The sequence below is a fragment of the Streptopelia decaocto genome, assembly GCF_964273445.1.
Source record: "Streptopelia decaocto genome assembly, chromosome: 1".
NCBI classification, from domain to species: Eukaryota; Metazoa; Chordata; class Aves; order Columbiformes; family Columbidae; genus Streptopelia; species Streptopelia decaocto.
The window spans coordinates 190,138,783-190,152,174 of record NC_138663.1 but is presented as its reverse complement, the minus strand read 5'-3'; the positions used below and the strand labels follow the sequence as shown (position 1 = coordinate 190,152,174).

Here is a 13,392-nt window from a genome sequence, read left to right as displayed (position 1 = left end):
TTTTCACCAGACAATATGCTTGTTTTTACAAATGCTGCTGACAAAAATACTCCAATATGGAATTGTATTTTCCTAGTGCCTTTTGTCTATGTACAATTGCTATGTGCAATGCTTATTCTTCTGGGTTTAATGTTTTTTGCAAGGACAGTTACATACTTTTCCGAAACCTTTCTCTGTGAAATGAACATAGGTCTTCAAACAGCACTGAGTTGTGCACAGGGAATATTTTCTGGAGGCAGATGCAATTCACCTAACTGGATCCTTTTGATGTCAGATGCATCGCCTTTGAATACATAATTTCCTTCTTTAGGAAATCCTTAACTATACTCTTCTTATAATTTCATAAAACCCTAAACAGTTTTAAGTTAGTTGGTATAGATATGCATTATTTTTTTTTTTAGCCCTGACTCATTAATTCCACCATATTTTAGCTTTAACATAAATGGTATGTCCAAGTTCTTGTTCATGACTCATGTAATGAAATAACTAATAACTAACAGAATTCTGTTTATTTACTGAAAATATACTCCACTCTATAGAGGAAACAAAAGAAGTCAAATGTACCCCTCAAAACAAGATTAACATTTTTCCATCAGAAAAAAGGATTTTCCTTACAGAGAAGAATAAAACACCTTCATGTAGCAGGGCAGCACACACATCGTATGGAGGCAATTCCTTTGCTGAAAGAACAAAAGTGCACTAGTCTGCACAATATGAAGTGTTATTCTATCTGAATTTGACAATCATAGAATACCAGGTTGGAAGGGACCTCAAGAATCATCTGGTCCAACCTTACAATAATCTTATTTCCCTCTTTCTATCATGGCCTTTTTTCAATATTTAAATATTTAGGGTAGGATGGCATAAAGCAGAAGAACCTTAAAATTATTAACAGTTCAAAATAAGGTCCTAAACATTTAGGTGCAAGTAATTTCAGAATGTATCTCTCTCACAAAAAAATCACTTGCAACAGATGCACCAAAACATCCCACTGGTGTGAAGTCATGAGTTTCTACCAAATTAACAGGGTGTTGGAAGTGTTTTATAAGCAATCAAAACAAACAAACAATCCTAGAAAGTACGGCATGCTCACACGACGTACTACCAACCTGTTCAGAAAACAGATTTTTTTTTTTTTAACATGGAGAAAAACAGGTCTTGAAGGAGTCTCCAGAGATAGCCTGTTCATCTGCCTAACTCAAAGAATCAATTCTGCCACAACTGTTCCTGACAAAGTCTGGTTTAATATGTTCAGAAACACTTCTTAAAGTGGGGAGTACACAACCACCCCACCCCCAAGCAACCTACACTAGTGCCGGATCATTCTAAAGCTTTTTTTCTTAAAATTTGAACTAAATCTCCTTTGTTCCTATTGCATTGTTTCCTTCCTCTTTGCAGATGTGGTTTGTACATCTCTTTTCCCCTCCTTCAGCCTTTTGTCCCCGTATGATAAACAAGACCGTTTTCTTTAACTTTTTCTGCTAAATCACGTTGTCAAGACCTCTGTAATGAATGATGTTGTTCTCCCCATGACCCTCCTGAAGTGCGCCTCACTATTCTTGAAGCGCAATGCCCAAAAGATGATCCAGTGCTCCAGCTATGCCCAGTTACAGACTGATCATTTCCTATGGTGTTCTACTACAAATTTAAACCCCACCACCAACACTCTTACCCTTCCTGCCCTCAATTCCTAATGCTACACAAACTGACCTACGAAACGTGCAAGGAACACGCAATGCAAGCACCTGCCCCGCTCACCTGTTTTTGAGATGTGCCGCCAGGTCACATCGCTGCATGACTTCCTGACACACCGAAGAGAAGGGGCACAAAACAAATAGCTTGTCTAACAGTTTGTGAACAAGAATGCTGGATTTTTTGCAGAGTTTAAAATGGAGTCTTTTTCGATCCAACGGGCAGAAATCCTTCTCCTGCAGAAAGTTCCTTAGGCACTTGAAGCAGAAAGTGTGTCCGCAGGGAGTGTCCAACGGCTGCAACAAGGGCTGAAGGCAAATGTGGCAGACCAAGTCATCATCCACTTCGTTCTGGTAGTTGTAGAGGTGGTTCTCCCTTGTCCAGTGCTGCTGGCCGCACTCGAAGCACAGCGGGTTCAAGGAGGCGTTCTGCTCCACCGAAGCCATGTCGTCACCTGTGGTGCCCATTGTACAGCTAAGAAGGCTGACGGATCCTCCTCATACGACAGGGCTGCTCACTTAAAGCTCAGAGGGGAGCAACTCCTTCCAGGGTGACTTATGCTCTTCAGTCAAGTGTCATTTTCTGCAACAAATAAAGGTATAATAATCATTCATTTTGCATGAATTACAAAAGTTCTTGTCAGAACTTTTGACTTCTTCTGGGTTTACCAAAACACAACAGCCAGAGTAAGAGAATATTCCCGTTTTCTGTAAATTCGTCACAGAAGACAGCAACAAAAAAATGTGTAAGTACGATTCCTTTTACAACATAAACATTTTACAGCTTCATAACAGCTGCTGCACTGCACAGCTTTCACCTGCAAGATGACCAGTTTGTGACAACAAGGACACCGCATTACGCAATGTCACACCAGAAGCGTGCAATTACTGTCTAGCACAAAAATATCCTATTGTGGGATAATGGTTATTTGACCAAGTAATTAAATGTATTCTTTTATATAAGATTATGATTTTAGTCTGGTCCTATTATCTTTTTTTAAAAATTTTGACTATTGATGTAGAATATTACACATTAAAGGTCTAAATACATTGCATTAAAACCAACAGCAACAAGCCCCTTACCCTGTTCTTTCTATCAGTAATATTGCATGCTTGTCACCACTTAACTTCACATTTTCTCTGTGGGCTGCTACACAGTAAGAAGGACTGATTCTATCCAGTACACCACATTTGATTTAGTACAGAGGCCACTAATAAAAATATGGAATAAACTAACCATATGAAACTACTGTTTCCAAACAACTAATTTGTTTTGCTTTTTATCTAACAAAATTACAGCATATTCAATGTGACAATAATCATGTCAGTCAAAGGAATGTAAGTCAGTCACTGCGGGATTTCTTTTCCAAACTATATAATTATTCAACTTTGCCTCTCTTAAAATAGCTGCCTGGTCAGGAAACTGAGCAGCCATCAGTCTGCAATTTCAAACACTGAATCCTTACCCCTCCCAACCTTATTTACCCTTCTCTCCCTTACAAAAATCACATTGCTTGACACGCATAACAGGATAACTTCGAAAACAAAATAAGTTTTCTCACGTACTTTAGAGGCCTCCTCATTCATTAGTTTTCGTTAATGTTTTCATTGGTGGGGAAAAAAAAAAAAACAAATTTGAGAAATGTTTACTTTGTGGCCAAGTTCTTTATTGCTATTCAGCAAGCAACTCTCATGACAGATGCTTACTGTGTTCTAGTAGAGTAGTAGCAAGCAAACAGAGAAATGAAAACTGCTAGTCTAGGTACCAGCCCACCACCTTTATTTTTAGCTGCTGAAATGAAGTCATAAATATATTCAGAAATTCTTGTGGAATGCATGCATTTCACCATGTCTTACTTTTTAAGAGAATCCCTGGTTTGGTTTTTGCCCCTTAACCTCACACAGCCAAGCATAAGACTTAGAGCACATTTTACAAGGATTATTATATCCTTTGACGCAAAAAGGATTAAATAGTAATTTGTAATCCAGGCTTCTATTCTGCCGTGGAAATTGATGCTCATCATTGCCCTGCCTCGTACTAGATAATGTGCACCTTCTGGAAAGGATTTCACCAGGGAAGAGCATAGTTGTTCTTTGTTACTGGAGACTGCGAATGCAAAATGAGACCCCAAAAGAGATTACTCAAAAACCAGTCTTAAATGTATTATATAAGAGTTCGAAGATTGGAGGGCAGCTCAGGAGAGCCGCGCGCGGGGCCCTCGTGCTCGAACTGCAGCGCTCGCGCTCTGCCTTCATGGATTAACGCAGAAGGGATGAGACCCGCCTAATGGCTGCCCTTTATGTAACGCAAAATAAACCAGATAAATGTTCTAGAAAAACACTGTATTGATTTGCGGCTTTAACAAATTATTTTGCCATTTAGAGCTCCAGGAGAGGAATACGTGGCACATGTCATATTGTACGTGGGGGTACTGGCAGCCCCAACAGGCAGGGTAGAGAAAAGGGACATGCAGAACTGGCAGAGAAAGACATTTTAACAGTGTGTTACCCAAATGCCAGATGCACTTCTGCTATTGACTATGAGCAGGACTCTTCCTCCTCCTCCCAGTCACCCAGGTCCCAAGAAAGGAGCAAGTCCTACATCAGCCAGGCTACAGAAACACCCAGGAACCATTCAATGTACTGCAGTTACGGAGGTCTGTCACGGACCCCTGACGGTGAGCATCCCGAATTCACGTACCTGAAAGCTTCCAGCATTTCTGTCCTTTGAAGTCTATGTGACTCACATGCCAGTCTGCTGCAGAGCACCAGGCAGTGTCACACAGTAAATATACCATGAGATACTTTGACCACATACTTGCTACGGTCAAAGATACCTGCACCTCTCTTTAGGAAGGCTGCAATTAAACCCTTTTGTTTTTTATGTTTTTTTTTTAAATAGCTCCCTATCAATTTTGAACAAAAAGTAAAATGAGAAGTTATTGAGTGATCAGGCTTTCACTGTCGTGTTTTAAATTACCATGAGAAGCCTTCTTTCTCCGGAAAGGCATATCCAGAGACAAGCTCTATTTACTGAAAGCACAGTGAAACACAGGCAGTCACTCTCGATTGCCCACACCTGAAGCAGGTGAGCACACAGACCAGTTCCTACAACCGCCTCATCCCAGTCTCTTAATGCTGCTGGTACAGTGAGAAGTGCCCTGGGCTGTGCAGAGGTGCCACTTCAGGCCAGGGACAGGCTGTTCCTGCAGCTGCTGACATCGCCTCTGGCTGCTTCTCAGGGCTGCCAGTGCCCTCTGAGCTTAAGCCACGAATAAATACTATATAAACTACCCCACCACTTTTGCTGTGGCTGACGTGACCACTCTCCGATCACCTCCCTGCTGGCAGAGCTGCAGGAGAAACAGATAGTGGATTACAACATGAAGATCCAAAAGAAAAAAACAAACCAACAAAAACCAAACAAAAAAAACCAAACCACTACCATGACCCCAACACCCCCCTTATAAATAAACCAAACCAAACAAATAAAAAACCCATTGAGATTTCTTCTCTTTCGCACTGCTGCCTTCACTGTTCCAGGACTAAGGAATCATTCACCAGGACTTGTATTGATTATATACCACAGCTGCCTAATTATCAATTCCAAGACTATACCCAGTGCAAAATATCAACTGACTTACAAAGCTCACAAACACAGTATTTGTGGTCCAAGAAATTATTGGGATAGCAGGCAGGGTCTAAATTTCACCGATGTAAAGCACTATATCCCCGAAATCCACAATACTGGAGCACTGCCTATTATAATACTCTACTTCAACCCTCTCTATGCATCCCTTCTATTACGTGCTGTATCTTTTATCGCTGCAGATCACCAAAGATCACCACCTCCACAGGATGGCATCAGCTCAGTAAAGCTGCAAACAGGAAAAATAGTCAGAATTATTAAAAACAATAAGAGGGTACAAGAGCCAGCCGGGCCTATAATTCGCCAAGAAATAATTCTCCTGGAACTTCCCTACAACAGCCGAACAGTGCAGGTGGTGCCCTGCTTTTAGTTTTAAATAACAATCCACTTGGGAAGTGGGCAAGACTGGACATCCAATTGTGTGATTTATTTTTAAGTGGACTGTGCATGAGAGTGATTTTAGACTGAAAGCCTTATCCTCAGGCCTCCTCTGCTTCTGACTTATTGATTCCACTAACGTTATTTGGAGAAGCTTGACATGTTTTTACAAAAGCATAAGATGTCAGGCTTTATACCTGCATTAGACTTCACGATGTTTACTCCTTCTGTCTGAAGGGGCACTAAAACAAACACACAAAACAACAGAAAAGAAACAAAAACCAACACAAAACACAATCAAACCAGAATTGTAGCAATAACTTAGCTCTTTTACTATGTTTGCCTTTTTATATAAGTCACAAATAATTAACACTAGTTTTAGTTTGAAATTAATGGAAATATGTATTTGCAATGAATGTTTTCAGAGATCTAAGCAATCTGTTTGTAAATTATATTATTAAAATCTTGCAGGTGTAGAGGCCATTAACTGACAGTTCAAAATTTTACAAAAAAAATCTGACTATACCCCAAAAGCAAATAACTACAGAAAATACCCATCTTACCAACTAATTCCGCTAAAAATTATCTTTAATATACCACAATTTCCTATTTTGCTTACTACCCAATACAATTTCCTCAAGCAGAAGGCAAAGGTCAAAAGAACACCCTCTGACAAATGACACCACTGTTTCTTTGCTGGACTCTGGTGTCCCTGTATCCCAAAACCTCTGGGATGCAAGTGTCAGTTCTGTGGCTGATAATGCTCCACGCTAGAATGGACATCATCTCACTGAGCTGTATCTAACCACTGAATTAATGCTTAATTTATACAGCGTGCTTTAAAGCAACTGCAGGTGATAAAACGTCCACCTGCATCTCCTGTCGATCCAGTGCCACCAGGTGCTGGCTGCTGCTTCTCTTCCCACAAGTCTCAAAAACTTGCTGCCTGCTGCCAGCACAGGGTTGCCTCAGCATAGCCCCTTCTTATCCCTCTGCAGTGGGGAAGGGTATAGAAGGGTAGAACAGCTACGGTGAAGGTTTCATATGACCCTGAACTCAGGCAGTCCTTTCCTGGTCATATTTGCATTTACAAGGCAACACAAATGCTCTCATATGAGGAAAGGTTGGCTTAATCTAAAACAGTCATAGGATTTCTGAAGTTGCTCTCCATGGCACCTGAGCACCCAAGATAGCTCAGAAGGATCTTGTGGTATCTAAATTCCCTTGCCTTATTCAAACACGAGGGCTGTGAACAGGATCTCTTAGCAGACAGGAGTGGATCAACACAAGCCCCAGCAGAGGGAAACTATAGAGTGGTTACAACCTTTGCTTAAAAAACACACATCATAACTGCTTCAAAATTAGTTGTTAGTTCCCAGTCCAGCACCCTTCACAGGAATTACAACATCAGGCTGATGATTCATAGCTGTTTTCAAAGCGGACCCTAGCTTGAGTGGAAGAATAAAAGATAGCAGAAACTGTAATAAAAAACATGATGAGAATAAATAGCTGGCACACAGCACTAGAGGGGAAAGTGTTATTCCACATCTTCCAATAAGCATGACCTACCTCATTAGATACAATCTCTGCTTTAATATTAAAGCCACACAGCAAACAAGTGAAGCAGAACTACCAACTTGTATTGACTTTACAATATCCGTGTTAATTACACCGCTATCTGAGGCTTGCACTGTCTTCAAATATCAAACCCCAATTCGACTCTAGTCCAAATTTATGAGATAGTAATCCTGTTAGGCTCTTCCTCATTGAAAATGCAAGCAACTGAAAATTTTGTCAAAAGATGGCATCTGGCAGCTCAAAGTCAGGGAAAAGTGTACGAGAGATGGGCAGAGCACAGCAATTAGACTGGGACAGATTTCTGCTAATGTTGCAGCCACACTGTCACTGCATGACAATTATCCAATACACCTATATTTTTGTACCAATGAGAAACCCTTTTCCACGTTTAAGTAATTCAGTAGAACAAGTGTGATTTTTATAATCAAGCTAAAAAAATTGTGCTTGAATAGTGACTTTGTTTCACTGAACTGCAACCAGGCAAGGCTGGGCTTGGAGTAAAACTATCTCTCCACTGATTATTTCTTTGCCTCTGTGCTTGTCTTTTTGCTTCACCAAAGCAATGCCCACACAGGGAAGGTGTCAGCCCTGCACCAGATGTTGACATGGCATCATTGCTGCAAAGGCAGCAGGTTGCAGGCAATGCTTCTCCTTCCCCACTTGTCAGCTTGTTACACGCAATATCCTAAAAAAGATGTGCACACGCGCTCCCTTGCTGGGTATTTCTGGAGTATGGCATTTTTCCAGGCTGCGAAATGAAACCCTCCTTAAATCTGGAGAATAAGGAGTGTTTGGGGAAATTAATAGGACTGTAAGTTGTGTTCGGTATTTGTGGAGTGCTGCGTTTCCATGGCAACTGGGGGCTACAAGCTTTAATTACCATCACGACGTTAAGGGCCCTGGCTGTACCCCGGTGTGTGTGAAAGAGGATGGAGGAGGGATGCCCATGCTGCCTGGCCGCTGCCTGCAGAGACTCAGGGAGTCTGAGCAACCATCACACCAGCAAACCAAGAGACGTAAAGAAAGGGGGAAGCACAAGGCCATCCACTGTTAGAAGGAGGATGACGCCCATCTCCCAAAAACAGCACCTCAAACCCAGAGATGCTCAACACCAGGGGACGATGGGAGGAAAGAGACAGCTGAGGTGCCCTGAGAGAAAACAAGTGGCCAGAAGGTTTTGCTCAAAGACGCGAAGATCATCCTGCAGCCATTTTCTACAGCACAAATGGAATGGCTTCTATTTTGGGACCAGGAGATTAAAATAGCTTTACTTTAGTCAAATAGGTCTCGAACACGATGGGGAAGATGAGGAGGTCTCTGCAACGAAGTATCCATTCTTTATAGCTAATACAGAGCTACATCCGATAAATCATCTTAGAATAGAAGAAAAAGAGGCAAGAGCATGAATCTTTAACAAAGACACAACTACGTCTCTACAGATTAAAGTTTGCATATTCCTACTGAACAAGAGGAGCGCTGAAAAACGAAGAGGTAAAATGCATAAGCCAAGCTAGATGAGAGTTACCCAGGTTTGGATGGCCAGCCACTCTGTTGGGTTGCAGGAACCCTGAACCCCCTGGAGAAGAAAGGACTTGAACTTGCACCCCCTCCTCCACCAGCACAGCAGCCACTGCTGCCCATCCTACTCAAAGTCTCAGTCACAAGTATTTGCCCTTCTCTGCCACCCTGTTCAACAAGAGACGTGGTGACCGCCTTTATGATTTGCCAGAAGATCTGTTTTCTGTGGGTACATTCAATTCACTGCTAAGTGGAAAGCAAAGGGCCTGTTTCTGGGGGTTAACACTGCTTGCTGTCAGAAGCCACCCCACTGCAGGAACCCCCAAGCACAGGACAAGTGCCAGGTGGCTCAAGATGCTCCCAGGTCTCTCTAAACAACTGAGCAGGTCTGCAACTTTCAGGGCCAAGAGTATAAAAAAAACCCCTGGACGAAACCTCCTCCAAGCTCCCAAATCCCTTTTGGGATTTTTGCAGTAGTGAAAAAAAATAAATAAAAAGAAGCAAAATGAAATGAAAGTGAAAATAACCCTACTTACCGGCCAGTAGAGCCAAACTTCCTTCCTCACTCGAAGAGAATAACGAAAGCAGTATCTCATTACCACTGTTGTAACAGGTGGGCTTTTATATCCAGTGGGAGCAAAAAAAGTAACCCAACAGTCAAAAATCCACGACAAGGAGACATTTAGCGAGGCTTTCTTCTCACTGACGGAGCAGAGTAGAAAGGCAAGAAAGAGTAAAACATTTGCTTATCCGCCATGGTTATTTTCTGCAGTGCAATCTGTCCACCAGCCCTTGCCATATGTGCCACCCTTTCTGTTTGGAGAGATGAAGGCAGCAGAAAGCTGTCCATCAAGACGCTAAACCTTCTGGAAAGCCCTCCCCTGCGCACTTCACCCTGAAACAGGGACTTTCGTGGATGAACAGAAAACACTTAACTAGATTAAATGTAGCTGGTTCCTGGATGTGCGCAGAGACGATTTGATTTGATTAATTCAAATTTTAAGGTGCTGAAGCATTTTAAAGAAAATAAAGAAAGAAGTGGGGAGTTACATTCCCTTTTTCTGCTCTTCTGTATAACAGCCCCCATCTCTATGAGTGTGCATGGAGAAAATTCAGGGAGACAACACTTGGATTAATCACAGAATGGCTTTGATGACAAAGAGAAGCTGGGGGTGGAGGGGTGGAAAGAAGGATAAAGTAACTTTCTGGGTAGTTAAATTGCAGGACTGACTATTTTTAGAGAAAAACACCAGCCCCATCTCTTCCTTTGGGCATATGCCACCTTGTGTGATGTGTTACAGCTGGTTTCCCCCATCAACCACAACCTGAGTGATGGTGGAAAGCTATTTTGAAACATAAACCATGCTGTTACTAAGCAGTACTCTAACTCAGCCACATTACGAAAAAATGAAGCTGCCCCCTACTATGCTACCAAAAAAGGATGATTTCTATCAAAATGAGGATTTCTAAGATCTGTATGAGACAGAGCCAAGAAGACATGCGTTAGAGACAGCTCAGACAAATCATAAGCCATATGCCATCCTTGCTCTGCAGGAAAGCAGGCAGAATCCTCTGCAGGAGCAAGTGCCCATCAGCTACAAGGAACTCATGACAACCTATGCAGAGAGGAAGAAACCTGAAAGTACAAGTGAAAAAGTACAGAGGATGGTCTAGACAGAAGGTTTGTGCCTCCAGCCTCAACCTACTGAACAGCACCCACCCCAGCAGCTCAGGAGCTTCATTTGAAGCACTAAGGCAATCCCCTAAACCGGTCTGCCCAGCCAAGACACTGCTCATTTTCTCCCTAATATAAGAAAACAAGTATCACCACATCAGGATTCTTCAAATAAGAAAAACAACAACAACAACAACAACAACAACAAAAAAGCACCTTCTTAAAACCACAGTCAAAAGAGTGTTTAACCTCAGCTACCTACACGCAGGGCTAATCAGCCAGAAGCTGTGACTTGCTGGTGAGTGGGGGCACTGCAGGCAGGGTGACTGGTTCACCAGCCAAGCCACCCGCTTGGTTTGCAGCTCAGGGAAAGCTGTGCTTGCCCAGCCACCCCTCGGCAAGCAGGTGACTCGTCCTGAAAGCACTGCCATGCCTGAGCCACCCCTACCTGTCCCTGGGAATGACATCTGGATGCCATTCACAAGCTGTCACTTGAATTAACTCCATGATAAAGGCAAGTTCTTTGATTCTTAACACTTCAGGGTGATAGCTGCCCCTCTCCCTATTAACTCTGCTGAAGACATTTCACTTTGCTGCTGTATATAACTTAATTTCTACCTAACTTCCAGGGAGAACTTTCCTTCTGATCCATGTTAAAAGGTTATTTTCAGAGCCAGTTGCCCAACCCAGCTTTGAGCACATAGGAAAGGCAGAACGTGACCTGTCCTCATGCTCTTGTACATTTATACAAAATACTCCCACATTATTTTGTAGGACACTTGTCAGAAAATAAAAGTTTTGCATTGAGATCTTCTGCTTACACTCTCTATACATACATGTACCATACCTCAGATAGACGTACTCTGTACGCAGATAAAGAAAACAAATAGCTCGCGCATCATCAGAATTTACATAACAAGAACATGCTAGATCTAGAAGCTGTAGTCTTAAATATACAAATATTATCTTAAATTTAAAAAAAACCCAACATTTAAATATTTTGTATGTAAACAGGTCTTTACATACACAGTAGACTAGCATTTGATTGGAGCCTCCAGACAGGATTCAGAGAGGGAAGCAGACACTGAGTTGAGTATGTAAAGTCAAGTCTGGTTATACAGATTTGACAAAGAACATGGAAACAAAGAAAGCGCTGCATTTGTTTATAGTCCAGCTGTAGGAATCATATATTGTCCCCTTGAGTCTTTGCAATTCCATGGCCAGCAAGAAAAAGTGGAGACAACATTTGTGGAATGGAAAAACAAAACAAAACACAAGAACACCACCAAAAAACCCCAAACATTTTTCTTAATACACTCCTCTGTCTGTTAACCATGTTTGCCAGGTGTTTATTTCAATTACTTTCCCTATTAAGCTTGGCTGACTGTAAGTTAAATATATACTAACATACATACATACATACATATATATATATATATTAAAAAAAAAACAACAGAATTTCAGCACCTATTAGATAGGGAGGCTTTTACAGTGCAGTTATTTATCTGCCTCAGGTGCAAAGTTTGGTTGCTGCTGCTGTGTCCCCCCCGAATCCTGTTAGGGCTCTTAGGAAAGAAACCACTTCTGTAGGAGCACTGTTGAAAAACATTCCTTTAAATTCCAAGTGAAAATGTTAGCAAAGATACATAGTAACACACAGTAAAGCAACAGGTCCTGGTATGTTATTCTCAAATGAGTGACAGGGACTAAATATTAAGGAGGAATCTTCTACCTCCCCGTTGCAGAATGAATAATGTGGAGGAGTGAGCGCTGAACTGCTGTTATAGCATTTCTGTCTGCTTTCTTTGGTAGTCTTGTTCTCTTTGTTTCAAAAAACAAGATTCCTAAACAAAGGCAGACAAATGAAAATCATTACCTTCTAAGTGAGCAGTACAAATTAAAACAAAAATCAAAGAAAAACAAAATGACCCTAAAGACACGTAAGTGGTAGCACCTATGTAAAACACCAAACTGGCAGCCTTATGCAGAAATTATATATAACATATATATTTATATAGCTATAAATAAAGAAATCGACTAGAATAAAATTGTCCAACACAAGCACAAGAGGGTTAAGTGCTCAGAGAAAGCTACTTGTCCTATGAGCAAACAGGGGGACGGGTCAGGAGAAGTTCGGTGGTTGGGAAGGCACCAGGGCTCCAACTGCCACACTCATCTAGTGAACAAAAGCTGAGTTGTTAAAAAACTGAAGACCTACAATTCTGAAAGAAAAATGCATTTCAGTTCTCAGACATTTAATCATGAATTTGCAAAACATACAGAAGACATTTACTCACGTCAGTAGAGAACTCTGGTTCACCACATTTTGGGAAGAGAGTGGGAAAGGAGCGATGCGCTGAAGAGCCCCACCAGGTAGGATGCCCAGGTTCCTAACTTCAGGCACCATTTTTCTATACCCGTGGTCAAAATGGCTCCAGCAACAGAGGCTGACAGAAGCACGCTACACTGGGAAGGAGCCAACCTTCTCCTCCTCCTCCTCCTCCTCCTCCTCCTCCCCCCTGTCCAATCTCTTCTCAGCACACTGAAATTTTGCATTTGAGATTCTGTGGAGGATGATACAATTTTCACTTCCTCATTTATTCTATGTATTCAACCCTTCAGAGCTAGCTCTTAAAATACCAGTCTTGCTTTGAAGGATATTACTTCATTAGCATTGCTTTTGGAAAAAGGTCTTTAAGAGGCAGATGATTCAGCCTCAGGAGTGCCCAACTTCTTTTCACTCCCTAACCACAATGCTCATTTTCCCAAACCAGGCACTTCTCAACAAGTTAGGTTAGGTTCACAGACTTCAAAAATTCAAGCTCTGATTTATTTCCACACCTTTTTTTTCTTTTTATTTCTAACCCATGCCAAACACTTTCACATGTTTTATGCCAGATACT

General features: G+C 41.6%; 1 protein-coding gene across 4 annotated transcripts in view; it reads right to left on the bottom strand.

Annotated features, from left to right (window-relative positions):
* The window catches only part of LNX2 (ligand of numb-protein X 2), a 59,646-nt gene that overhangs the window by 24,883 nt on the left and 21,371 nt on the right, over nucleotides 1-13,392 (bottom strand). For 2 of the 4 annotated variants that reach the window (XM_082043649.1, XM_082043646.1), the window contains one exon: nucleotides 1,759-2,274. In XM_082043649.1, coding sequence (XP_081899775.1) covers nucleotides 1,759-2,159 — 401 coding nt within the window. In that variant the 5' untranslated portion in view covers nucleotides 2,160-2,274. Of the gene's footprint in view, nucleotides 1-1,758; nucleotides 2,275-4,985; nucleotides 5,023-12,786; nucleotides 12,902-13,392 lie in introns of those variants that run through there. The other 2 variants (XM_082043647.1, XM_082043648.1) reach the window with 2 other exon arrangements.